Source organism: Salvelinus fontinalis, chromosome 3 (assembly GCF_029448725.1).
Source record: "Salvelinus fontinalis isolate EN_2023a chromosome 3, ASM2944872v1, whole genome shotgun sequence".
Taxonomy (NCBI): Eukaryota; Metazoa; Chordata; class Actinopteri; order Salmoniformes; family Salmonidae; genus Salvelinus; species Salvelinus fontinalis.
In genome coordinates this window covers 26329390-26357360 of record NC_074667.1, presented here as the reverse complement: position 1 = coordinate 26357360, position 27971 = coordinate 26329390, and the positions used below count along the sequence as shown (strand labels likewise).

The 27971-nt window shown below is 42.2% G+C and overlaps 1 protein-coding gene across 7 annotated transcripts; it reads right to left on the bottom strand.

Moving 5' to 3' along the window:
* Positions 1-1683: 1683 nt before the first annotated feature.
* On the bottom strand, positions 1684-27971 carry LOC129842066 (voltage-dependent calcium channel subunit alpha-2/delta-2-like). Of its 7 annotated transcripts, none has more exons than XR_008757450.1 (10): positions 27809-27971; positions 26638-26747; positions 26289-26367; positions 25912-25961; positions 25676-25750; positions 25354-25443; positions 3964-4146; positions 3609-3871; positions 2726-3485; positions 1684-2501 (listed from the first exon to the last, which is right to left on the bottom strand). XR_008757450.1 is itself a non-coding variant. In XM_055910466.1 (7 exons), the coding sequence occupies exons 2-7, from the start codon at positions 26707-26709 to the stop codon at positions 8418-8420; spliced, it is 471 nt and encodes a 156-aa protein (XP_055766441.1). In that variant the 5' UTR covers positions 26710-26747; positions 27809-27971; the 3' UTR covers positions 4053-8417. The 7 variants fall into 7 exon arrangements, 3 of the variants coding, with proteins under 3 accessions (XP_055766441.1, XP_055766462.1, XP_055766453.1); XR_008757453.1 differs by having other exon boundaries at positions 3367-3485; XR_008757457.1 differs by lacking the exon at positions 25676-25750.

Sequence of the window (27971 nt, the reverse complement as noted above, 5' to 3'; positions counted from 1 at the left end):
AAACTATAACAGCCACGGAAACACATTGGACTGTGTTAATACTATCAAGGTAAATTAACTTACATACTAGCAAGATTGTTGCTTGCATGCAGGGCCAGGCATACATAGATTAGACAACAGAGATGCTCAAAATCCTGGTAGTTCTCGATTTTTGGACTATTGTCTTTATTTTGCTTTATCATTGACTTAAGACAAACTACCTAAATGTGACTTATCGGCTAGTACTGAAGCAGGACATGTTTTTGAGTTACGTTTTTAGCCCAAAGCCTTGTATTTAAGCAAAACAACTTAAGGTAGCCAACTTCTTCCTCCTGACTGGCTTTCATTTAAATGCTAGCGTTAGCCGCGCTAGCTCGCGATTAGAATGATGACACAGAAAAGCTCACACAAAGCAAATTTGGCTAGTGACAACCTTGTTAAACCTTTGCTAACATCTAACGTTACATGTCAGCTTTCGAACAGAGTAGACTTCAATGTGCACGTTCATTTTTTGAATATATTCCATCAAAGCTTATTAGGGTAAAATAACTTCAGGCATATACCCAGTACTGCTTCAAAGGAATAGTTTCCCATTCCTTCTGCTTTATTTTCACAATTGTCTCTTGCAGAAGGGAACCATGAAGAGGAGCTTGGAGTGGGCAAGGGAGAGGCTGATAAAGCAGCAGAGAATACCTGATTCATCAAGTATCAATTGATTTTGTTGATTCTCACCTGGTTGGCATGCATGCACAACACGACAAGGTATGCAACATTAAGCCCAATCAAATATCCAATGTTATTAAAACATGTATCCCAATTTACAGTCAAGCAACGTTTGTCAGTTGTGTTAATGTTATGAACTACAAACAATCTATAGTTCTTGGAGTCAATGAATTGATTGAAAGTGACTACAATTAGACATTTTAAAACTGTGCCAGTAAAGATGACAAAGTAATCTGCTCTTATGGTTCTGTTTACATTTTTTCCAGATCCCTTTAATCTGACACTCTTAATGTTTGACGTCAGGCAAAATGTCTTCAGCCACCGTAGGACCGAGTGCCGCAGGTTGGCATTTGACTGCAGTGTCTGTGGGTGTACCAGGAAAGTACGTAAGAAGTTATGATATCGAAGCTTCTTACTGCAGCCCAGTCGATATCCATTTTAAAAAACAAACTGGAACAATAGATTGTGCTACACTATGCACAACTCCAGTTTGCCTATTGTCCCAACAAATGTCAATTATACATTTTTAAATACATCAGAGTGCATTTTCTTTTATAGCTCTGCTTTCAATGCCATCCTTACCCACAAGCTGGTTAGCAGGCTCTGGGTGTAAATCCTGTAATAACAAATTCGATTTTTTACATTATAAGAATGTGTATCTACAGAATGGACCCGACACTACCACGTTACACACGAGTACATGAAGGAGCTGTGGGACCTGACATAATGGTGATAGGACAACAGTCTCAGCATTAGCAAAGCAAAGTAGATGGTGATACTTGACCATTCTCCCATCTACTGTACATTGACATGGAGATGATCAGCAGCTTCAAGTTCCTGGGCACCCTGATATCCTTTTCTGCCCTTAGTTACTTCACTCAAAGTCCCACTTGTGCTTCTCCACTACCCTCAAACTTGCTGCACCCACGACCTGTGTACCAACTACAGTGTCTTATTGCCATAACACATGTAAATGAAATGTCCATATTTACTGTAAGATTTATTTATGGTAACATTGCACATGTTGTAACAGTCCCTTGACATACATGACTTAACTACTTTGCATAATGCTCAGTTTACCCACTAAGAAATCATACATTTATTTAAATTTTAAAGCTGCATTATGTATTACTGTGTCCAATTGATTCTGTTTGGTTGTAATGTTTTTGAAAACTTTCACTACACAACTTTTTTTTGCTGATGGACAATCCTGTCGGAAACTTTCATAATATCAATTATTTTGGGACACCTAATTAACATTGACTGCAGTATTCCGAACATGCTAGGTGGTCATGCAATAAACGTTTTGGATAATTCCCCTTAAATTATTTTTTTTAATCAAATATTGTATTTGTCACATGCGCCAAATACAACAGTGAAATGCTTACTTACAAGCCCTTAACCAACAATGCAGTTACAAGAAAAGTAAATAATTAAAGAGCATCAGTAAAATAACAATAGCGAGCCTATATACAGGGGATACCGGTACAGAGAATGTGCGGGGGCACTGGTTAGTCGAGTTAATATATACATGTAGGTAGAGATATTAAAGTGACTATGCATAGATAGAGTAGCAGCAAATAGTCTGTGTAGCCATTTGATTAGATGTTCAGTAGTCTGTAGAATCTGGTAGAATCTGTTTAGAAGCCTCTTGGACCTAGACTTGGTGCTCCGGTACAGCTTGCCGTGCGGTTGCAGAGAACTGTAGCTGTGGCTCCACTGGCAATCCCAGCCTAGGAATGCTGAAGCCCCGAAAGTGAAAATGAAACCCTTTAACCACGGAGGTTATGTGTTCCCCCCTGAAAAAAGTAAAGGGGGGGACATTAAAGTCCATAAGTAACACTTGTTGGAGAACACAATACTCTTAAGTGAAAGTAGTTTGTGATTTAATTTATCTACTACATTCTTAGGGGGCCCATGGAAGAATAAGGCTACAAAATGCTGTCCCACAGTTGTGAGTGATTAGGTGATGTTTTACTGATGTGGGCCGTGTTACTTCAATGATCATGGTTTTGCATCTAACCTTCCACCTCCAGAAGTCAGTCCCTCCGGAAACATATGACTCCTCTCTCTATTGCTCTTTGATTGGTACCAGGTGGGGAGCGCTCTGCTTTGGAGAGAAAAGCTATGTCTTTGGCCAAAAGAGGTTTCTCAGCATAGATGAAAACCTATCTGAAGAGGCTTGAGTGTCTATTCATGTAAGACAGGAGACCTAGACACTCCAGACCCTCTTTGAATCTATAAAGGGAAAAAAAAGTATATGTATTTGCCCTGAAGAATTTAACTAAACTTGAGATTCCTTAGATATATGGAAACTCACTACTCAAGAGCATCCCGTATCCTGCTTTCTAAGTAGAACGTTGTGGCTGACTCCACCAGGGCATCCCTCTCCACTGTACGAATGTATCGCACTGGACCCAACATGACCACTTCCTGTGCCTCGTCAACAGTTTGTGCTACTGGATCTTAGATTGTTTATTGAACTGTGTTTTGGGACATATTAGCAAAACAATAAACTGATTATCACTACCCTTAAAGATTGACTGCCAACAAAAATAAACCAAATCCAGCTGGAAAAGTTCTCATGAACTACAACCCAAAATGTTTTCAAACTTAGTGCAAATTAACAGTAACATGACATCTATCATAGTATAAAGTACTTACCTTCTCCAACTTCTCTCTAAAGTCATATTCCGCAATTTCTTTCAGTTCTGGCACAGGTTGTAGGCCACACATGCCTGTATAGCCTCTCTGAAAAAATGTGGCTCTACACACCCATGTTGCTGTCACACAGAAGACAAACAATAAATAAAGGACACATTACATACAAAAATCAAATGTCTTACTCAAGTCATATATAGTGCCATAAACAAACGTGTCTTTGTTGGTGTAAAAGGTTAACTCACCTTAAGGCATTTTTGTCAATCAGGTCCCTCAAATATTGCAGAGGAATGGATGGCACTCAATAGCAGCCGGAGAAATTCTCTTGAGGGACCCCTCTCATCAGCTGCCCCTTTTCCGTTAGCATCCCTAAAAACCATGTCTATTTTTGCCTCCGGATTAAAGCGGGCTCTCTTAAAGCCTCTCATTGCACAATCATAAAAGCTGTCCCTCATCACATTCATTTGGTTGGCATCTCATTAACTTCAGCAGTGTTTGGAGGTCAACACTAAAAGAGACATTCAGAATAACAAAGTTCAGATACTTCCCACAATTCATCTGTAATAACAAGACATTTAATTATTTACAGGGATGACTTACTCATTGTCATCACCAACATCAACAGAAGAGTGTGGTGAAGGTGGACGATAAGCCTCAGGGAATGGTGGAGGGGAGGCCACAGGAAGTGGTATAGGTGGAGGGGAGCCACAAGAAGTGGTGCAGAAGATGGGGTGCCACAGGAATAGGTGCTGCCACAAGTGTAGCCTCGTTTGTAGAAGTCGTCTGTAAAAGGTCATTTAAAGGCTTATACATTTCAAAAACATGGAGAAAGCAATAAAGCTGTCAAACAATGTGATTGCGTTCTGAAAATGATTTACAGAAAGTCCGTCCTAACTGGAGGGAACGCCATATCTAGAGACAGCATTCATATAGCAATCCATTACAATACTGCTGTGATTGTTGCTGGAAGCACAGAGAAGCACAACGAGGCAGCTGCACCCATCAATGCTACCATGTATGACTGTCCTCCACCTAAATCAGAAAACACAGCACTGGTTGATACAAAAGCCGAAAACATGAAATATACAAACATCACCATCCTCCTTTACCACTTAGATGCTGCATCAGGTTCCTGCAGTATATAGCAAAACAGCAGACCATATATTAAATTAACATCCAAAATGTGGAACAATGTTATTAATGAATCAAGTTAATGACTCAAGAGGACAGACTCTCCTGTTTTTCACCCTTAAGAACAAATACTTTGTTCCAACCATTTTTGTCTCCGTATGTCCTCAATATAAGCATGTTTGTTAATTTCATGATGCAGATATTCTATTGATCACAGAAGTAGCAGAAACACAATAAAACAATTATTATCGACATGATTGACATACTGGGCCATTGCTTGCTAAACTGAACTGTTGTTGAACAATTTGAGATGTTACAATGTACTTCTACTTCTCACCAGTGATATAGATAATTGTGTCTATCACAAAGATACATCTACTTTATCAGTTTGTGGTTTCCATCAAGGTGCCATAACGAGTTTGGCCCAGTAACACGGTATGACCTTCTAGGTAGCCTCTGAGACATGGCTCTGGCCTCGGGTTAACACGAATCATGCTGTCCCTCACTCTGCGTCTCTGCACCCGAACACCAAACCGGTATCAAACATAACATCACTGTTTGAAGCTGGTGTACAAAACCGAAAGTAAAAGATGCAAACACGAAATTTGTTAACGGGACGTATAGAAATAACGCACATGGTACAGATCTACGGCGTAGACCTGCTTTCAATGAGAATGACCAAACTTAGTGATGAGCATTGCGGCTCTTTTCAGTGAGCCGGCTCGTTCGGCTCAGCTCACCAAAAAGAGCCGTCTATTTTGGCTCCCAAACGGCTCTTTAAAAAAAATATGTTTTGTATTTTTTTCAAGTCAAACAGTTTGCGATAGTTTGACTATGATTGGTGTTAAAACATTTCTAATTAAATAATTAAACGAAATCATACTCTACCTTAACCACAATGTATTTAACAATGCATTGGTTTGTTATGAAAAATAATGCTATTAAACATTTGCATTTAAAGTATAACTTTTTAATGTATACAAACAAAGTGCATATAAATCTAACCATTCAAAACTAATACAATCTGAACAACATAATAATAGAATATTGTACCGTGTCAAAGAAAAATAAATAACAATGTGCAAAACTGCAGCATCCCACTTAAAACATTAAACTGGTCCCTCTTTTCTCTCTCTTCTTTATTGCCATGTTATAACTAGCAGCACACAGCAATGCTGACCATATCTTGCTTTTATGAGAGATTTGCATTCAGAAATGCAAAATGCATCACTTGAGGGGCTGATGAGGTTTCTTCTCTCAGTAATTGTTTGTCCCGTTTTCGAGAAGACCCTCTCAGAGGGAACGGATGTTGCCACTATGCAGAGTATCCCTGTCATGACTTTAGTAAGCCGTGGGTAGACAGAGGCCTTGTTCTTCCACCAGCTCAGAGGATCTGCAGATCTTTCGAGGAGGGGCTCCTCCAAATAGGATCGGACCTCCATTATGGCATCTGCTGAGGGATTCCTTCGTGCTGCAACCCCAGTTGCTCTCTCGTCAAACAGCAGACGTGTGTGGCACTGCTGCTGGTGCTGCATCTGATCCCTCTTCTTCCTGTTGCCCTGGTGCCTGAGCCAGCTGACTGATGGGGCTGTCCCTCCATGCTGCTGAGGTTATTCTTTGAAGAGCCTCATCAATCGCTCTGGCATCACTGAAGGCTAACTTCTTAAACCTGGGGTCAAGTGCAGCGGTTTCTGATAGCACGTGATTATATTCCATTCTGTGGAACTTTCTGTCCATTGATGAACGTAGGGTGTCCATCAACTCTGTCACATGTCCTGTGGTTACCTCCCATTCCTCATTGGTCAGAGCATCAACAGGTGCATTGACAATGATCAGGGTAGAGATGATGGCATCATTTGACTCAAGAAACCGCTTCAACATATAAAATGTTGAATTCTACCTTGTAGTGCAGTCTTGTTTAGGCCTCAGCTCAGGCATCCCCATCTGGCGTTGTGTAGACTTTAATTTTTCAGCACCTGCTGTGCTCCTGTGGAAGTATTCCACAGCTTCTTTCACTTTGTCCACTGTGGGATTCATCACCTTCAGAGCATCTCTTACAATCAGGTTGATTGTGTGGGCAAGACATGGATGATGGGTCCATTTGAAAATGTTCATGGCTTTGGTTATGTTAGCTGCATTGTCGCTAACACCACAGACCACTTTTCCATCTACTTGCCATTCTCTGGCCACTCTCAACAGTTCCTCTGCCAAGTTCTCTGAGGTGTGTCTGTCGCTAACTCAAAGCAGTCCAGAAGACAGCTAGACATCAAAAAATCTTCAATGAAGTGACATGTAACTGACATGTAAGAAGTGGTTACCCTTGATGTCCAGCAATCAGTGGTAAGGCAAACTGCGGTTGCCTTTTGGACTCTTTCCCGCACTGAAGCCTGTGTGCTCTCGTACAGTTGTGGAATAAGTGATTTTGAAAGGGTTTTCCTGCTTGGAATTGTGTAAATTGGATTTAGACTATTGCTATAATTTCTAAAACCTCTGTCCTCCACGATCGAAAATGGCTGGAAATCGGTGGCAATCATTTTAGCCAGTGCAATATCAATTTGGCCATGTTTTGCTATAGACATAGACTTTGGAATAAACTGGTCATAGAAGACTGTGTTGCTGTGGGTCACGGAGTAGGTCTACTTTACTGAGTGGATACATCTCCACGTGTGGAGGTGCTGGCTCCACCACTATCACTAGCAGGCCCGCTAGTTTCTCGAAGCTCCGTAACAGCTAGCTTCACAGTTCGCATATGCCAGTGTAGGTTGTGCGTAGAACCGGCTTCATATGAGATTTTGTTTTGGCAAATTCTACACTGTGCTCTAGCATTGTCTACATTACTAAAATGTATCCAAATGCTACTGTGCTTCCGACTCATTTTCCAGCTGTTGTTTTCACAGGAGGACTTCCTCTATCTCCTCGGCTGCTAAGTGTGTGACTGTGAGTGAGTTGGCTCGGCCCTCCCTCACACATCTTTGGTTCATTGGTTGACACTGAGTGTCTGATTGACAGGAACAACAGGTGATGCCGTTAGTCTGAGCAGACAGTCAGAACGAATGTGTGTGCGCTTGAGCATTTAGGCCTATATTATTATTTATTTTTTCGTTCTTTGAATTAGTTCATTCTATTCATTTAAATCTTTTGATTATTCATATCTTAATTTTTAAATATTTTTATAAATAGATTCGGCTCTTCTGATATGCGAGCTGGCTCCCAACGTTCACCTACAAGAGCCGACTAATACATTTGATACCAGTTGGTATTGAACGCCCTCACCTTTTCACCCTTCTTCATGAAACTGATCTCAGGCAGAATTCGACCCTTGCTTTTATTTCAAACCTTTTCCGTGTACCCCAGAGAATGAAACGGGTTCTTCAACAAAAGGTCCACAACATTTTCGGCAGAGTTGGCCATTCTACCATTCTGGCAGAGAAAACTGCACTCTGACGCTAATAGCTAACAGTTAGCTAGCTACTGAAGTTAGTAAGGCAAATTTAAATAAATTGCACTAACTGGACACAAAAATAAAGTTCTAAACCCAAGAAAACAATGTATAATATACCTCCTCCATCTCCTGTAATTTGAAAAAACAAATTTCGATTGAATAATGTCCCAAAAATGCTTAACTATTACTCTTCACTCTTAATCTCTATCTAACAATGTCACCAAGCTTCTCAACACATAGAACCCCCATAATGCTCTGTGGCACAATCCCAATACAACACACTAGGTTCATTATCTGATCCTACATCTATGATTGGATGGACAACATGTGACTCTAGTAGAGCCTTTGTTAACACTGAGAAAGAGTACTGCAAAATCTTTGATTGGTTGGAGGACGCCCTCCAGAAGTGGTCATAATTACCATGTATGTCTATGGAAGGGGGTGAGTCCCACCAGCCTCCTATGTTTTGTATCAAAGTCCTCTAATCAGCCTCCACTGGTCCGGATTGATATTGTGGGTACAACGTTACCAACATATTTCCTAATGAAGCCTGTGATGTATATTCCTCAATGTTCATGGATGAGTCCTGGGTGGATGAACCAAGGACAATGTCAATCGTTGTTACATTTTTCTAAGGAAATGTGTCTTTGTTTTTGCATGACATGTTCAAAACATTACAAAGATTAAAGGGATAATCCACCCCAAATGACTTATTCCTATTATTAACAGTGTTAAAGTGTTAAATAACACTAATCTAACAATATTTTATGTGGACAGATGTTTCCTTTTGTTGTTATAACAAGGTTGGTAGCAACATGTGAAAATCTACCCCAGCTCAAGTCGACTACAAAACCCTGAATGAAATGCTCTCTCTTTGGGCTGGCTGGCTAGCTAGCTGGGTAGCTAGCATAGTAGCTACACACAAAAATACCAACCTCAATATCAGGATGAAGTAGTTAGCTAGCTGTAAAATCGCCAGAACAAACTCCACTATCAATTTAGGAGTATATCTCACAGAGTACAACTTGCAGTTCCTATCTGCCCAAAGCTAGTGCAGAGCATGTTGCTTATGGCAACAACTAACTTTTCCCACGTTTCCCACAGACACATGGGAGCATTGCGAGATGGTACTTGAAGGAGAAACTAACTTGAATATGTCATGACGTTGGCCTGATGGGGGAGGTTTATGACCCCCATAAATACCTTTCCCCTTTTTCCTCTCTCTACTCTACCGACGTGACTCTAGTAGAGCCTTTGTTAACATTGAGAAAGAGTCTGGTGACATCAAAAGATGGGAAACGGAAACATATTTCAGTAATCCAACCAGTTGAAAATATGCGTTGGGACTTAATGAATATGATGTCACGTCAGTTGGCGTCGGAGACATGATTACTGATGATAGGATGACATAAACTGTATCTTGGAAAGTCTACACATTCTAGTTATCAGATTCACATGGAATTGTTGTGCAATTTATATGTTTAAATGTGAAACTATTTGTGAAAAGATTAAATGTAATTTTAGCTCCTAAATGAGAGAATTGGTTTTCATGAGTGAACTATGCTCAACTCAGTGGCCCCGCCCATGTGAACAGACACTGGTTGTAAACTATGAAACGCGGCTCTCTCTCCCAATCCTATTAAAGCCCCTTGACGAAAATGTAACTTTCTGTTCTGAGGACGTTAGGGCGACTGTCCTACGTTAAAAGGGCTCAGATAATAACCTAACGAAATTAGCATCGAATTTCAATGTGAAGATGACGGTCAACACGCCGAAAGGATGAATTTCGACTATACCCGCCAGAATATAGCATGAGCTTAAAAGTATGGCAACTTGGTATGAACTTTGAACTCTTATTCACTCCAGAAGTGATACCTCCTAGCCGTTGAGTTAGCAGCCGTCGCTGTAAACGTGGGCTAGGAAAGGACGGACGACGTATCCAGTCTAACATACACAACGATACTACAACGTATCCAGTTGACCACCAGAGACATTCTTCAGAGGACCAGAGATCCATGCTGGACCAACCCTCCTTCTATCAACGACCAATCTACCGAAGCGCTAGGGACGTTTTCCTTTATGACATCATTTGTAATCAATGTATGATCCATTATATTTACATTACATTTAAGTCATTTAGCAGACGCTCTTATCCAGAGTGACTTACAAATTGGTGCATTCACCTTATGATATCCAGTGGAACAACCACTTTACAATAGTGCATCTAACTCTTTTAAGGGGGGGGGGGGTTAGAAGGATTACTTTATCCTATCCTAGGTATTCCTTAAAGAGGTGGGGTTTCAGGTGTCTCCGGAAGGTGGTGATTGACTCCGCTGACCTGGCGTCGTGAGGGAGTTTGTTCCACCATTGGGGTGCCAGAGCAGCGAACAGTTTTGACTGGGCTGAGCGGGAACTGTACTTCCTCAGAGGTAGGGAGGCGAGCAGGCCATTATATGTAGATGTAATTCTGTGTGATTATTTACTAAATAAATAACTAAACCACATTTTGTATTGCTGACTCAACTTGTTAGCCAGGGTTCATGAAGATAACCAAGAATTTACAACTTTCAGATGAGACTAAATAAGGTGACGATTAAATATTGACTGCTATTGATGTAAAAAATTACTAGCTCTTTAAGAGTTTATTCGGAAGATAACAGCTCTATAAACATTATTTTGTGGTGCCCTGACTTTCTAGTTAATTACATTTACATGATTAGCTAAATCAGGGAATATTAATTACAGAGAAATTATTTTATAGAATAGCATGTCATATCACTTAATTCGGCAAAGCCAAAGACACGACAAATCATTTGGGGAACTGTTTAGATTGTGCACATCTAAGCAAAATATATACTTTTTTAAATTTTTTATTTCACCTTTATTTAACCAGGTAGGCAAATTGAGAACACGTTCTCATTTACAATTGCGACCTGGCCAAGATAAAGCAAAGCAGTTCGACACATACAACAACACATAGTTACACATGGAGTAAAACAAACATACAGTCAATAATACAGTGAAAAATAAGTCTATATACAATATGAGCAAGTGAGGTGAGATAAGGGAGGTGAAGGCAAACAAAATATATATATAAATAAATAAAAATATAAAAAGGCCATGCTGGCGAAGTAAATACAATATAGCAAGTATAAAAAAATAAAAAAAGTAGAGATAGTAGAGATAGAAATAATGGGGTGCAAAGGAGCAAAATAAATAAATAAATAAATACAGTAGGTAAAGAGGTAGTTGTTTGGGCTAAATTATAGATGGGCTATGTACAGGTGCAGTAATCTATGAGCTGCTCTGACAGCTGGTGCTTAAAGCTAGTGAGGGAGATAAGTGTTTCCAGTTTCAGAGATTTTTGTAGTTCGTTCCAGTCATTGGCAGCAGAGAACTGGAAGGAGAGGCATACTTTGTCATGATGATATAAACGGATGGATGTGTTCTAGTATGCCCATACCATCTATTGGCCGATTTGTCTATCTGGAGTGCAGGTAATTGTTTTTAAAAGCCTCCTAACTCACATAAGTCTGTCAAACATGTCCAATCACCATCCAGTTGTCCATGTTTCGTAAGCCAATCATGTATATCTTCCCCTTCTTTGATAGAAGGACACATCCAGTAGCATTGAAAAGATGGAGGGGTGCGACACTATTGGTTGACTCAGCGAACCACCTGGGGAAAAAAGAGAGACTTCCAGTCAGTGCAGGATCAAGACAGAACTGTAGCTAGCTAGCTGGCCAGCCTTCTCCAACTTTCTCCTGGACTATCATCAATTCATACCACAAGGTAAGATGAAAAACATGACTTATACTGCAATGGTGATATTAACCAGAGCCAACTTGTTTTCCAACAGTAGAATTTAAATAGCAACTGCTAACTTGTAGCTATAGTTGCTGCTTAGCTTAGCTGCCTGGCAAGCTAGCTAGCTAGCTAGCATGGTAATGGTACAGGAACGTTACAGTAGCTCTAGCATAGATTTTCATAGAGAACTGTCAAAGTTGGTGAGATCTAAAATATAATTAAATCTGCTAACGTTACAAAGGATAAGTTATTGCCCATTTAAGTAAATTAAATTCAGCTAGCTATGTAAACAGCTAACAGTATGGTCATGCATACTGTGCGATGCAACCAAGAGTTTTTACATCATGCACAATGTAAAAACTCTGTTGGTTGCATCAAAACTGTATATACCTATGTATTTGTTTATGAATTAAAATCAGTCATTCGATGATGTAGCCCAGGTATTCCCAAACTGGGGTACGAGTACCCCTGGCAATGCCGTCGGGGGTACGCCAAATAAAAATGTGATTTAAAAAATAAAATAATAATCTTCACACTTTCAAACAGTCCATTTACATGTTACAACGGGGCTATACATTTAGGTGAGGTTTTTTTCTCGCCTGAGTAACCTCGTTTCTAGTGTTCAGCAAAATAACAACATAATGTCAAATACAGGTAGCCTAGTCAAATAATTAACATCCAATCTCATTAACCGTTACTCTCTCGCGGGAATTCCACGAACGGTCCGTATGTAGCCAAATGTTGCTGCTGCTCATGTTGGTATCTGTACTGATGATGCAAAAGCCATGACAGGGAGACATAGTGGAGTAGTAACGCGCGTGCAAGCAGTGGCTCATGACGTCACTTGGGTACACTGCAGCATCCACCGAGAGGCTCTTGCTGCCAAGGGAATGCCTGACAGCTTGAAAGAGGTTTTGGACACTACAGTGGAAATGGTTAACTTTGTTAAAGCAATGCCCCTGAACTCTCATGTATTTTCTGCACAATGCAATGATATGGGCAGTGACCATGTAACGCTTTACAACATACAGAAGTGAGCTGGTTATCAAGGGGCAAAGTATTGACATGTTTTTTTTAATTGAGAGAGGAGCTTAAAGTTTTCTTTACTGACCATAATTTTCACTTGTCTAACTGCTTGCATGATGATGAGTTTCTCACACCACTGGCCTATGTCTTGACTTCCACCGAAGGTGGCTCCTCTTCCTGTTCGGGCGGTCGTCGTCACCGGTCTACTTGCTGCCACCGATCCCCTTTTCCTTTTCTGTTGGTTTTGTCTTATTGGTTACACCTGTTTCTTGTTTGGGGTTTGTTTAGGGCTATTTAAGCCGGTTATGCCCGCCTGCTTTTGTGCGGGCTTGTTTCTCTGTTCGGTTTTGTGGATGTGTTATTTTTGTATTTCTCCGGACTGTTTGTGTCCTGTTTTTGGGCCGGTAATTTTATGCGCCTGGTGTTTTGGCGTGACCTTTCTTTCACCGGAATAAATACGGTTGTCCTTAACCCTCTGCTCTCTGCGCCTGTCTCCGCACCCACTACTCCTAGTCACGTAACAGCCTATCAGGGTGATGTTTTTTCTCGCCTGAATGATCTGAATCTAGGATTACAGGGACTCTCCGCAACTATATTCAATGTGCAGGACAAAATTGAGGATATGATTAAGAAGTTGGAGCTCTTCTCTGTCTGCATTAACAAGGACAACACACAGGTCTTTCCATCATTGTATGATTTTTTTATGTGCAAATGAACTCATGCTTACCGACAATGTCAACTGTGATATAGTGAAGCATCTGAGTGAGTTGGGTGCGCAATTAAGCAGGTACTTTCCCGAAACGATCAATTGGATTCGTTATCCCTTTCATGCCCTGCCTCCAGTCCACTTACCGATATCTGAACAAGAGAACCTCATCGAAATTGCAACAAGCGGTTCTGTGAAAATTTAATCAGAAGCCACTGCCAGATTTCTGGATTGGGCTGCGCTCAGAGTATCCTGTCTTGGCAAATTGCGCTGTTAAGACACTGATGCCCTTTGCAACCACATGCCTATGTAAGAGTGGATTGTCAGATTGCAAAATTATTTATTATTATATTATTATTTGTGCCATGGTCCTATAAGAGCTCTTTGTCACTTCCCATGAGCCGGGTTGTGACAAAAACTCACACTCATTCTTATGTTTAATAAATGTATCGTATAGTGTGTGTGTGTGTGGCAGGCTTACAATGATGGCAAAAAACAACATTTGAAAGTGCATTGACCCTTGTGCTAGAGGGGGTATGCAGCTGGAGGTTGAATGTTTGAAAGGGTACGGGACTATAAAACGTTTGGGAACCACTGATGTAGCAGCCTAAGTTGACTAATTTGCAATGAGTGAGATTTTCTATGTGAATTTCCTTGCCCCCTGGTACAACCTCTAGATGGGGGACTGGGGGTCCTCCATCAGGAACATTTGACTGTTTTATAGCTAATTTCATGAAATTGTACGTATTTTTTTACATGGCTTAGGCCTGTGTGGAATATAAAAACCACAGGTCAGGTGTATTCAGGATGCTTTGAACATTAAATGAACACTCAATATTTGATGATTTTGTTACTTTGAGATTTTGGGGGGATGAAATTTAAAGTATGCTAATATTTTTGTAAACATATTTTTTAAGTGGTTTGACAAGTTGTTCAGACAGTAATACAATGTGATAAAGTGACAGGCAAATGCTAGAAACAGATGGAAGGTTGGACACAGCGATTGATCCCTGTTCTCAGGTGGAAAGATGTAAGCAACATGTGCAGGGAAGTGTTACCACTACACCAAGGCTCTGATCAGGACTTTTTTATATTAATGGTTGGCAGTTGGTAACCAAATCATATTGATTGCAGTGTCCTTGTCCATAGACTGCTTTCAAGGTAAGGACACAAACATTTTGTATTTTGTAATTTGGGTGAATTCTCTCTTTAAAATAGGGCTAATTTCTCAAAATCACCCAACCTTCAAGAAATATTTTACAAATATCAATATTCAGGTGGTTTATGCCTACTAGTTGAAGATCCTTGCCATCGTCTTACTCTACACCAGTGCTTCTCAATTATTTTCTGTTACGCCCCCCCTAGGAAGAAGTAAACATTTCGCGCCCCCCAACGACTGTAAATAGTATCATTTGTCTATAAAATTGTTATAAGTACACCTCTGCATAACATTGTATCCTTATTAACATTAAAGAAAAACAAAAAAGAAAAACATAAGAAATATAGATCAACTTACAACAAAGAATAACTTTATTAACATTGTTTTTTAGTCTGTAACAGAAAAGACTTAAAGTGCATCAATTTGCCGGAAATTAAAAAAATAATAATAATAATAATTCACGCCTTATTTAAACTGTAAACATTTTTTGACCATTTGATACTGAGAAATAAAATATAATCAATAAATAAATTCAAATTGATCAGCAACATTAACTCAGGAGCACAATATATGAAACACTTTGACCTATAAAACAAAAATGAATAAAACAATTTGTGCTGATTTTAAAAAAAATCAAAATGAGGAAGTCAGGATTAATGGCTACAATGAGCACGTTTTGCAGAGCACAGCTTTTCGAAGCGGGGTTTGAAGCATGATACTGCAACTCTCAGCTCCTGCTCAATGTTTAGCTGGGACCTGATGACAGAGACCATGTCTAATGCTGCAGGCAGTATCAGCTCCTCTGCTATGGAGTGTTTTTTTTTGCACTGAGCAATTTGGTACGCCACCTTATATGATGCTAACAGTGCTCGCTGTTTTACTGAAGTAGCATTCACAAAGCGGGACGATTGTTGGCAATATTCGGCACGTTTTCGCTGAAAAAACTCAAGCGGCTTATCAGCGTGAAATGTCTTTAAGTGACGCCTTAATTTATTTGGCTTCATGCTGTCCGCTGCCAACATTTTTAGACACAGTAAACATACCGGTCTTTCCTCGTCTCCCACCTTAGTCACAGTGAAGCCAAGCGCTACATACGCCTAGGGGGGCGCGCCCCACTATTTGAGAAGGACTGCTCTACACAGATAAAATGTGATGTGTTTAGGAGTTCTGAGTCCCCCTACCAATCTCTCCGCCTAGCATGTACACAATACTAAAATGTCAAAAATTATATTTGATTCCTGGAGCATTTAATAACCCATGCTTATTTGTATTACTTATTCATGACCGCATGCAAAAATACATAGCCTCATATAAATCGTTTTTAAAGACTCACGTAGGCATATCAGATTTCAAATATGTGATTACACTGGTAAAATTGTGAAGAAGTGGAATAATAAAACAAGTGTAGAGAATAACCGTAATGTTCTTGCTGCCAAGAAGCACAGTAATTGCTCTAGCGCAGCCTTTCCTAAAGTATGGGTCGCGACCCAAAGCGGGTCACGGATCTGTTAATGGTGGGTCGCGACGTGTCAGAGTAAATTGATAATTATTTCATTAATTACTGGAATAGATTTTGGCCAAGTGAAACTGCACTCTGTCCAGTGCGCTCTATTTTAAGCAGCAGTGTCTGCTCAGTTTGGCAGCTGCGCGAGTGGGTGGAAGATGCCGGTGTCTTTTTTCGGTAGTGTCCTTGAAGATCACTCCGCGACCCACTCCGGGCAGTGCTGTTGTTCAGCAGCAGATGATGCGCTGTCAGCCACTGCACTGGCTTGTCATACACACTCGCCGCTGTCATCGAATGTACTCAAGCTAGTCACAGGTTCTGACCCAGCTCAATTGTCATGAAAAGCAAGTAAGGCAATGAGTTTTTTTCTCTTGGTTTAATAAAAACTTTGAGAAATAACGAGGAGCGCCCACAATGTGTTTTGTGGAGTGAAGTGGTTGGGTCCCAGGAAAACACAGAATTTCGAATTTGGGTCCCAAACCCTTTGTAAATTCCATGTCCAGACGAATTGAGGCTGTTCTGGGGGCAAAGGGGTTGCAACTCAATATTAGGAAAGTGTTTTTAGGCCATATCACCCAACCCTTCTTGGTTTCCTCCTCTGTTCATTGTGACTATTAGGTTTTTCTCTCTCTCTTGCAGGTCAATTTAATTTATTTAATTTATTTATCTGTTATTTTACCAGGTAAGTTGACTGAGAACACGTTCTCATTTGCAGCAACGAGGAGGGGGATGAATGAGCCAATTGTAAACTGGGGATTATTAGGTGACCGTGATGGTTGAGGGCCAGATTGGGAATTTAGCCAGGACACCGGGGTTAACACCCCTACTCTTACGATAAGTGCCATGGGATCTTTAATGACTTCAGAGAGTCAGGACACCCGTTTAACGTCCCATCCGAAAGACGGCACCCTACACAGAGCAGTGTCCCCAATCACTGCCCTGGGGCATTGGGATCTTTGTTTAGACCAGAGGAAAGAGTGCCTCCTACTGGCCCTCCAACACCACTTCCAGCAGCATCTGGTCTCCCATCCAGGGACTGACCAGGACCAACCCTGCTTAGCTTCAGATAATCAAACGTTTGGGGGCTCTCGTGTCTGCAACAATACCAATCCTTGGAAGCCTGCTTAGGTACATAAAATACAGGCTAGCATGTCAAAAGCTTGGTTTGTATTGATCTGCTTGTTTCTTTATTTCCTTTATAATTTCAGCATGATGTGCCTAGGAAGCCTGTTTGGGTAAATGGGTCTTTCTCTAAATAAAGGGGCCATTGTGTGACATTAGGGTCAACATTGAAACCTCAAGATTCAAAGCAAGAAATTCAAACTGTTTACAAATAGTTTGACTTTGCTGCACTTACAAGGAATTTAGTCTTTACATATATAGCCACACCCCCAACATTACTAGATCAGTGCGATACACATTGTAACCATTTATACAAATATCCTTATCAAGAACATACTTTTTGAGCCAGGTTTCATTACATCAGCATCAGTTGATTTAGGCCAAATCCTAACTCCATACATTTTAGACAACAGGCTACGTTCATTTAAATGACAAATACCAAGACCAGATCTAGATTTAAAATCAGAGGGGGTTTGGAGAAATTGCATACCAGGGCCAGGATTAGGTTGCACGTTACCTGATTTCATCAAAATAAGAATAACTAGGCATCTCTGTTTAATAACCTTCCGCGGCTTCTCTTTTTTAAGAGACCTACTACTGCAAGCGAATTCTACAAGTGAGCTTCCAGACAATACAAAACAGTCATTTACAACCATTGGATTTTGGTAGTGACACAAGTTCGTACTGTTCAAATCATGACACAAACGCATCGGCACTTGGACGAGTGGACCGAGTGAGAAAGAGCGAGTTCCCGCCGACACAATGTCTAATGGAGAGGAGAGCATATTGTCAGATGTACTCACCCAGTGACAATGTTTGTTTTCTCCAGAGTTCAGTAAAATCAGTGCGCAAAGCAATTCCACGAAAATTGTCATTTTCTCTGAGAGATGTAAGAAATAGAGGCCAAGGAAAGGTAAGGAGAGAGAGGAACTGTGTGTATGTATGAGTCTGTATGTCAGTGTGAGTAGATTGAGAGAAACGGGTTGGGGATTGTTGAGCTGCCGCTGAAAGCCAGGTGGAGAGCGAAGAGGAGCAGCTTGGACGAGAGTCTCCGCGGAGGGAAAGCAGATGATAGCACCCAGGCCAGACAGAGGAGAGTTTTACTTTGGTAAACTTCGAATAGGGAGGTGCAAATAGCGATAATAAAAAATTATCCGAGTTGAGGGGGACCCGCGATCTTTACACCAGCAAAACGAAATAATTTGCACTATACAACAAGTAAAGTGTAGATTTGCTCCACCATAAACACATAGTTTAAAAACTACTAGTCACAAACGACTTGACATTCTACCATCTTGGATACAGGATTTGCATGCTGCGTGTGTATGTATGTATGTATGTATGTATGTATGTATGTATGTATGTATGTATGTATCTATCTATGTGTGTGTATGTATGTATATATATATATATTAGGATCAGTCAAAAGTTTGGACACACCTACTCATTACAGGGTTTCTCTTTATATGTACTATTTTCTACATTGTAGAATAATAGTGAAGATATCGAAACTATGCAATAACACATATGGAATCATGTAGTAACCAAAAAAGTGTTAAACAAATTAAAATAGATTTTAGGTTCTTCAAAGTGGCCAAACTTTGCCTTGATGACAGCTTTGCACAGTCTTGGCATTCTCTCAACCAGTTTCATGAGGAATGCTTTTCCAACTGTCTTGAAGGAGTTCTTTGAAGAATCTAAAATATATTTGTTTAACAGTATTCAGACCCCAAGCTTGTAGCGTCATACCCAAGAAGACTCGGGGCTGTAATCGCTGACAAAGGTGTTTTAACAAAGTACTGGGTCTAACTACTTATGTAAATGAGATATTTCAGTTTGCAAGCTTTTTTTTTTTTAAACAGCTTTTGCTTTGTCATTATGGGATATTGTGGGTAGATTGATGAGAAAATGTTTTTCTTTCATCTATTTTAAAATAAGGCTGTAACAACAAAATGTGTAAAAAGTGAAGGGGTCTGAATTCTTTCCGAATGCACTGTATCTGTGGTCCTAGCCCCACCCCTATCTATCTATCATTATTCTCAGCCTAACACCTATTTTTGCACTTGCATCAGCAAACTATTTTTCAGCCACCCACTAACCCCTACTTTTACTTTCACCCTAGGCATTCTAAAACCACAAGATCCTCCCCCCTCGCGTCCACAGGATTTCCTGCCTCCTAACAGTCTATGCTGGCTGGGGTTGTTCTCGGTCAAGCTTGCACCCTTAATATACTTTTAGCTACATATCATCACCATTACTAGTTTTAAACATTAACACTTCTTATTCCCTTGACTATTCTAATTTCCCTCAATTCTAATCTCACTCTAACCTAATTCTATTTCTCCAGTTACATCTTAAACATCCAACATCCCACCATTCTCTTATTTCAACATTCTAACGTATCACTATCAACCTCCTAAGACCTTATCCTCCAATCCTAATAGACATAGTCCAAATATACCTTAAAACCAACATTTCATCCTTAACCATTTGACTATATATAGTCAACCTTTAACATTCAACATAACTTTAATTATTATTTTAATAAATTCCAGTCCCAATGAATTTCTTCTTCTTTTTAAAATTTTCTAAGGCATTGTCAATTTTTCTCTGTTCGTTCTTCTTTGTGCTCCAAGTGAGTGTAAGTAAAACTTCTTCATGGGTGTGTGTGAGTGGGGCCTTCCTATTCATACTTTCTGCCTCTAAAATGTCACAGAAAACTAGGCCTTAGTCTGCCATTCTAAGAGTATGTATGTATGTATGCACTGAGTATACAAAACATTAAGGACGTTTGCTTTTCCATGACATAGACTGCCCAGGTCAATCCATGTGAAAGCTATCATCCCTTATTGATGTCACTTATTAAATCCACTTCAATCAGTGTAGATGAAGGGGAGGAGAAAGATTTAAAGAAGGATTTTTAAGCCTCGAGACAATTGAGACGGATTGTGTATGTGTGCCATTCAGAGGGTGAATGGGCAAGACAAAATATTTAAGTGCCTTTGAATGAGGTCTGGTAGTAGGTGCCAGGCGCACCGGTTTTTGTCAAGAAATGCAACGTTGCGGTGTTTTTCACACTCAACAATTTTCCGTGTGTATCAAGAATGGTCCACCACCCAAAGGACATCCAGCCAACTTGACACAACTGTGGGAAGCATTGGAGTCAACATGGACCAGCATCCCTGTCAAACGCTTTCGACACCTTGCTGTTCTAAGGGAAAAGAGGAGGGGGTGCAACTTAATATTAGGAAGGTGTCCTTAATGTTTTGTACACTGTGTGTGTGTATAATATTTCAATTGTGTAGGTCAGTCATAACACTTACAGTACTATAAAACAGAAGTTATCAGATGTACTGCACACCACAATAGTATTAAATCAAAGGGACACAAATCACAAAGAGCTAAAGTGAAAAATATCAATAGCATTTAATCACCAAATATCATATATAAACATTTAGAGATTTTTTTTTTCATGTAGCAGACAAAATGTTGTACAACGTTGGCCTCCTTCCGTTGACTGCTTTGAGTCATCTGTACAAAACATGAGGTGACTGTCACGTTCCTGACCTGTTTTCCTTTGTCATGTATTTGTTTTAGTTGGTCAGGGTGTGAGTTGGGTGGGTTGGTCTAGGTTTGATTTTCTATGTTGGGATTTTGTGTTCGGCCTGGTATGATTCTCAATCAGAGGCAGCTGTAGATCGTTTGTCCCTGATTGAGAATCATACTAAGGCAGCCAGGGTTTCACTTGTGTTTTGTGGGTGTTTGTTCCTGTGTCAGTGTTTGGGCCACACAGGACTGTTTCGGGTTAGTCACGTTTGTTGGTTTTTGTATTTTGTAGTGTTTGTTGTTTTTCCATTAAATAATGAATACTTACCAATCCGCATCTTGGTCCGATCCATGCTCCTCCTCGTCTGAGGAGGAGAACGACTACGACAGCCGTTACAGAAACACCCACCAAAACAGGACCAAGCGGAGTGGAGAAGGAAGGCAAGAACAACAGCAATGGGGAAAAGAGGAATGGACTTGGGAGGAAATCCTAGACGGGAAAGGACCCTGGGCAGAGCCAGAGGAGTGTCGCCGCCCCAAAGCGGAGCTGGAGGCAGCGAAAGCGGAGAGGAGGTTTTATGAGGCGAAAGCAAGGCAGAGCGGCTGGAAGCCCGAGAGGCTCACCCAAAAATTTCTTGGGGGGGGGGCTTAAGGGGAGTGTGGCGAAGCCGGGTTGGATACCCGAGCCAACTCCCCGGGCTTACCGTGGAGTGGGAGGGCGTCGTACTGGTCAGACACCGTGTTATGCGGTAAAGCGCACGGTGTCCCCAGTATGCGTGCTTAGCCCAGTGCGGGCTATTCCACCTCGCCGCACTGGTAGGGCTAAATTGGGCATCGAGCCGGATGTCATGAAGCCGGCCCAACGCATCTGGCCTCCAGTGCGTCTCCTCGGGCCGGCGTACATGGCACCAGCCTTACAGGTGGTGTCCCCGGTTCGCCTGCATAGCCCAGTGCGGGCTATTCCACCTCGCCGCACTGGCAGGGCTACGGGGACCATTCAACCTGGTAGGGTTGGGGAGGCTCGGTGCTCAAGAGCGCGTGTCCTCCTTCACGGTCCGGTATATCCGGCGCCACCTTCCCACCCCAGCCCAGTACCATCAGTGCCAACACCACGCACCAGGCTTCCAGTGCGTTTCCAGAGCCCTGTTCCTCCTCCACGCACTCTCCCTGTGGTGCGTGTCTCCAGCCCAGTGCCTCCAGTTCCGGCACCACGCACCAGGCCTACTGTGCGCCTCAGCAGGTCAGAGTCGGCCGTCTGCCCAACGCCGCCTGCGCTGCTTGCCTGCTCAGCGCTGCCTGAACTGTCTGCCTGCCCAGCGTGGTCTGAACTGTCTGCCTGCCCAGCGCTGGCCGTCTGTCCCGAGCCGTCAGAGCTGCCCGTCTGTTCAGAGCCGTCCAGCCAGGACCAGCCAGAGCCGTCCAGCCGGGACCAGCCAGAGCCGTCCAGCCGGGACCAGCCAGAGCCGTCCAGCCGGGACCAGCCAGAGCCGTCCAGCCGGGACCAGCCAGAGCCGTCCAGCCGGGACCAGCCAGAGCCGTCCAGCCGGGACCAGCCAGAGCCGTCCAGCCGGGACCAGCCAGAGCCGTCCAGCCTGGACCAGCCAGAGCCGTCCAGCCGGGACCAGCCAGAGCCGTCCAGCCGATACCAGCCAGAGCCGTCCAGCCGGGACCAGCCAGAGCCTTCCGCCAGCCGGGATCCGCCAGAGCCTTCCGCCAGCCAGGATCCGCCAGAGCCTTCCGCCAGCCAGGATCCGCCAGAGCCTTCCGCCAGCCAGGATCCGCCAGAGCCTTCCGCCAGCCAGGATCCGCCAGAGCCTTCCGCCAGCCAGGATCCGCCAGAGCCTTCCGCCAGCCAGGATCCGCCAGAGCCAGCCAGCCAGGATCCGCCCCTCAGTCAGGTGCTACCCCTCAGTCAGGTGCTACCCCTCAGTCAGGTGCTACCCCTCAGTCAGGTGCTACCCCTCAGTCTGTTACTGCCCTTTGGAATAGTGGGATTGACATGGAGGGTGAATATTGGGAGGAGGCCACGGAAGCGGGGGTTGACTATGGTGGGGTGGGGACCACGACCAGCGCCAGAGCCGCCACCATGGACAGACGCCCACCCAGACCCTCCCCTAGAGGAGGGGTAGCACCTGACTGAGGGGTTCTGTCACGTTCCTGACCTGTTTTCCTTTGTCATGTATTTGTTTTAGTTGGTCAGGGCGTGAGTTGGGTGGGTTGGTCTAGGTTTGATTTTCTATGTTGGGATTTTGTGTTCGGCCTGGTATGATTCTCAATCAGAGGCAGCTGTAGATCGTTTGTCCCTGATTGAGAATCATACTAAGGCAGCCAGGGTTTCACTTGTGTTTTGTGGGTGTTTGTTCCTGTGTCAGTGTTTGGGCCACACAGGACTGTTTCGGGTTAGTCACGTTTGTTGGTTTTTGTATTTTGTAGTGTTTGTTGTTTTTCCATTAAATAATGAATACTTACCAATCCGCATCTTGGTCCGATCCATGCTCCTCCTCGTCTGAGGAGGAGAACGACTACGACAGCCGTTACAGTGACATGGAAGACTGCGCACAAGGAGAGGAAACGCTGTCCCAAGCCAACAACAACAATAGCAGCAAACCAAACCAAAAGTAGCAGGACAGGAAAATGGTCCAATTCACACATTTATCAAGAGAACATCCCTGGTCATGCCTACTGCCACTGATCTGGTGGTCTCACTAAACAAAAATGCTTCATTTGTAAATGATGTCTGAGTGTTGAAGTGTGAGCCTGGCTATCCGTAAATATAAAAAACAAGAAAATGGTGCCGTCTGGTTTGCTTAATATAAAGAATGTGAAATTATTTCTACTTTTGATACATTTTATATTTAGCAATTACATTTACTTTTTAAACTTAAGTATATTTAAAACCAATTACTTTTAGACTTTTACTCAAGTAGTATTTTGCTGGGTGACTCACTTTTACTTGAGTCATTTTCTATCAAGGTATCTTTACGTTTACTCATGTATAAAAATTGGGTAGCCTACTTTTTCCACCACTGCGCAAAACGAACTCGCCCACTGGAACCTCATCCCCAGACAAGACGTGTGGTTAGTAGCTGCTCTAGAGAAAATGGGCTTCCAGAAAGTTGTTCAACAATCTTGGGCAGATGGCCAGGATATGGATTATATCCGACTAGTTTCTTCTTGGGCTGTCACCGTCAAACAGCTACATGTCATTGTAGGTTATGCCGCTATGATACTAGGCTGTGATACTGTGGTGTAACTAGCTAAATACATAGCCTCTTGCTTATTGGTAATCAATCAATTTTCAATCAATTTTATTTTATATAGCCCTTCGTACATCAGATAATATCTCGAAGTGCTGTACAGAAACCCAGCCTAAAACCCCAAACAGCTAGAATGCAGGTGTAGAAGCACGGTGGCTAGGAAAAACTCCCTAGAAAGGCCAAAACCTAGGAAGAAACCTAGAGAGGAACCAGGCTATGAGGGGTGGCCAGTCCTCTTCTGGCTGTGCCGGGTGGAGATTATAACAGAACTATGCCAAGATGTTCAAAAATGTTCATAAGTGACAAGCATGGTCAAATAATAATCATGAATAATTTTCAGTTGGCTTTTCATAGCTGATCATTAAGAGTTGAAAAACAACAGGTCTGGGACAGGTGGCGGTTCCATAACCGCAGGCAGAACAGCTGAAACTGGAATAGCAGCAAGGCCAGGCGGACTGGGGACAGCAAGGAGTCACCACGGGCGGCAGTCCCGATGCATGGTCCTAGGGCCCAGGTCCTCCGAGAGAAAGAAAGAGAGAAGGAGAAAATTAGAGAGAGCCAAGATTTTCAAAATGTTCATAAATGACAAGCATGGTCAAATAATAATCAGGAATAAATCTCAGTTGGCTTTTCATAGCCGATCATTAAGAGTTGAAAACAGCAGGTCTGGGACAGGTAGGGGTTCCATAACCGCAGGCAGAAGAGTTGAAACTGGAATAGCAGCAAGGCCAGGCGGACTGGGGGCAGCAAGGAGTCACCACGGCCGGTAGTCCCGACGTATGGTCCTAGGGCTCAGGTCCTCCGAGAGAAAGAGAGAAGGAGAAAATTAGAGAGAGCCAAGATTTTCAAAATGTTCATAAATGACAAGCATGGTCAAATAATAATCAGGAATAAATCTCAGTTGGCTTTTCATAGCCGATCATTAAGAGTTGAAAACAGCAGGTCTGGGACAGGTAGGTAATGGTAATGTCAGAGATAGAATTGCATAGCTATCGTTGAACCTGAAGAAAGGTTTTATCCCTGCTAGCTAACATTAGCTAGCTAGCTCATAATCAAGCAAACCTGACGACAAGAATTTGGCCAAAGAAGGAAGTGCAGTCGCTCTTTAAGTCCAATGTAGATGAATTAGCACGAGTGCCAGTCTGTTTGTGCTGTCATGCCAACTCCTTGTCACTCAATGTCATACCAAACAGCGACTGACTGCAATGAAGTTGGCATGATAGCACAAACAGATTGGCATTCAGGCTATAGATTAGGTATAGCTGAATGTTCTGAGCTAAGTGATCTCACCAAGGCATCCTGATAGACATTGGTCCACTGAACCTGCTTGGCACGGCTGCCTGCCAGGACCATGGGGCGGCCCAGCACATCCAGGTACTCCTGGTAACAACACACAGGAATAGCAAACAGTCAGGCATCAGCTGTGTAGCAATAATGATGTTACACATTCTGTAGTCTACGTCCCAAATGACACTGTATTCCCTTTATAGTGTACTACCTTGGACCAGGGAACACAGGGCTATGGTTAAAAGTAGTGCACTGTATGGAAAATAGGGTGCCATTTGGGACGCACTCATGCTTATGTTACACAAGAAACTGAAAAATATTTCACATGATTATGTGCTGTTGCTGATGGAAAGATGCTCAGTAAAGTTTGTCCAACTTTATATCTTTGCCTGTCATCCAGCTGTAAGTGAAAAACACTTCACGGTAATAACCTCAGGGTAATAATATATACGCTACATTAGAGTCAGTCTCTGGTAAACAACAACAATTCCAGGAAGTAGTGCCAGGAGGAGAACTGGCTGACCCAGGATCAGCTGTGTAAGAGGCACTAGACAAACCCACCTGGGTGTTAATCCTTATGGCACAGATGGAGCGGATCTCAAAATAGAAACCTAGAGGGAAAGCAGAGAGAAAGAGAGGGAGAGAGAGAGAGAGGGGGATAAAACGAGAGATAGGATGAGAAACAGAGCTCATAATTATGGCACAGATGAGGGAGAGTGAAGATGGAGGTTGTGTATCAGGCGCTTAAACTAGGCTAGTGGTTATAAACTGAAAGACTACAGTAACTTCTCTTAAGCAGACAAGTGTCATGTTTTATGAGGGCACAAGGAAATGAAAAAGGCAATTTTGTTACAACTCCCTACTGCATCTATTTTTGGACAAGAGGGATCTTCACTGATGCTGGTTAGGAAAAATAGCCCTGCACAGATCCCACTCACCTTTATTGGCACACGCAATCCATTGCAAGGGTGTGACATCATAGTTGTGCTGCCCCACAGAGAATGTAAAGACCCGCACCTTAGGAGAAAGAGAATTCAAAGAACCCATTCATATTTATTCTTTGACATTAACACAGAGATACACGGCCAACTGTGATATCCATTGTGGTATCCTTTGACCAGAAATCCCATTTGGAAGATTCCTGTAATCAGGAGGAAATAAGCAGGAGGAATTTTTTAAACCCTAGTGACGCATTTATGGATACCAAGAATGAAGTTACCAATGAAATTGTGATTGAAATGTCAGCTTATGTGTTTTGTGTGTGTGTTTAGTTTCTGAGAAACGGACCGTTTTGTTGGGCCAGTTGTACTGCTCAAAGATGTCCTGAGCTCGATCCTCTCCTCCATCAGTGAACAGCATGATAATTTTATTGCATGAGCTCGCGGGACATTGGTCTTCTAGAAAGAGAAACAGAAAGAGTGTGTGCTAACATTAATACAAAACACAGCAAGTGAATGATTAATACAGACTGTAAGTAGGTGACGAATGAAGCAGGCAAGGTACAAACAGTGTCTATGTCCCAAAAGGCACCCTATTTAAAAATAGAGATCTGTTAAAAAAGTAGTGCACTATATAGGGAATAAGATGAGCTGCTCCCCTAATATGGCTTTCACTATGATGCCCTACAAAGGCAAAGAGCAGTAACTATGCAAACAGTGAAACTGAGAAAAATGGCTTAAAGTGTATTTGCTGTCCAGCCAAATTCAGCATGTTGTAGGTAGATATGTGATAATGCACTGATGTATTATCTTATTATGAAGTAATGTGTTATGCATATCAACCATGACCACTGATTTGACCTATGACCCATAAAATGCAGATACTGCACCCTGTCTTTGTATGACCTTAAACAACTATACTGAACAACAATAGAAACACAAAATGCAACAACTTCAACGATTTTACTGATTTATCAGTCAATTTAAATAAATTAATTGGGCCCTAATCTTTGGATTTCACATGACTTGGCAGGGTGGGTCTGGGAGGGCATAGGCCCACCCATTGGGGAGCTAGGCCCAGCAAATCATAATGAGTTTCTCCACACAAAAGGGCTTTATTACAGATATAAATATTCCTCAGATCCCGCAGGTGAAGAAGCCGGATGTGGAAGTCCTGGGCTGGCGTGGTTACAGGTGGTCTGCGGTTGTGTACGTCCTACTATGAAATAGACAAGGACATTTTCCCAAAAAATAAGGAAAGAGGGGGTGTGGTATATTGTCAATATACCACTGCTAAGGGCTGTTCTTAGGCATGATGCATCGCGTCATTGAGAGCCACTCTTAAATGTTCTGCTGGTTGGCCTGTTATCTGTAATGAAATGTCCTTCATGTGCTTGCTCAAAACACACACAGGTTATTTGGAAAATGTCCTTGTCTATTTAATAGTAGAAGCCCTAAAGAATTGGGCATCACTTGTACAGAATGCGGTCGTTCAGAGTGTTGAGCTTTAAGTCATTTACGTTTAGTAGCTGATTGAAGGCAAAGTGGAAACCAGACTTCTAGTCTGTGGTGCCTTTAGCTTGCATGAGCTTCACAGCCTCTTTGAAGATCTTCTTGTTGCGAACGTTGGCCTGGACCAGGTGTTTGAAGCAAGGGACCACTGCCTCTGCCTTTTCATTAAAC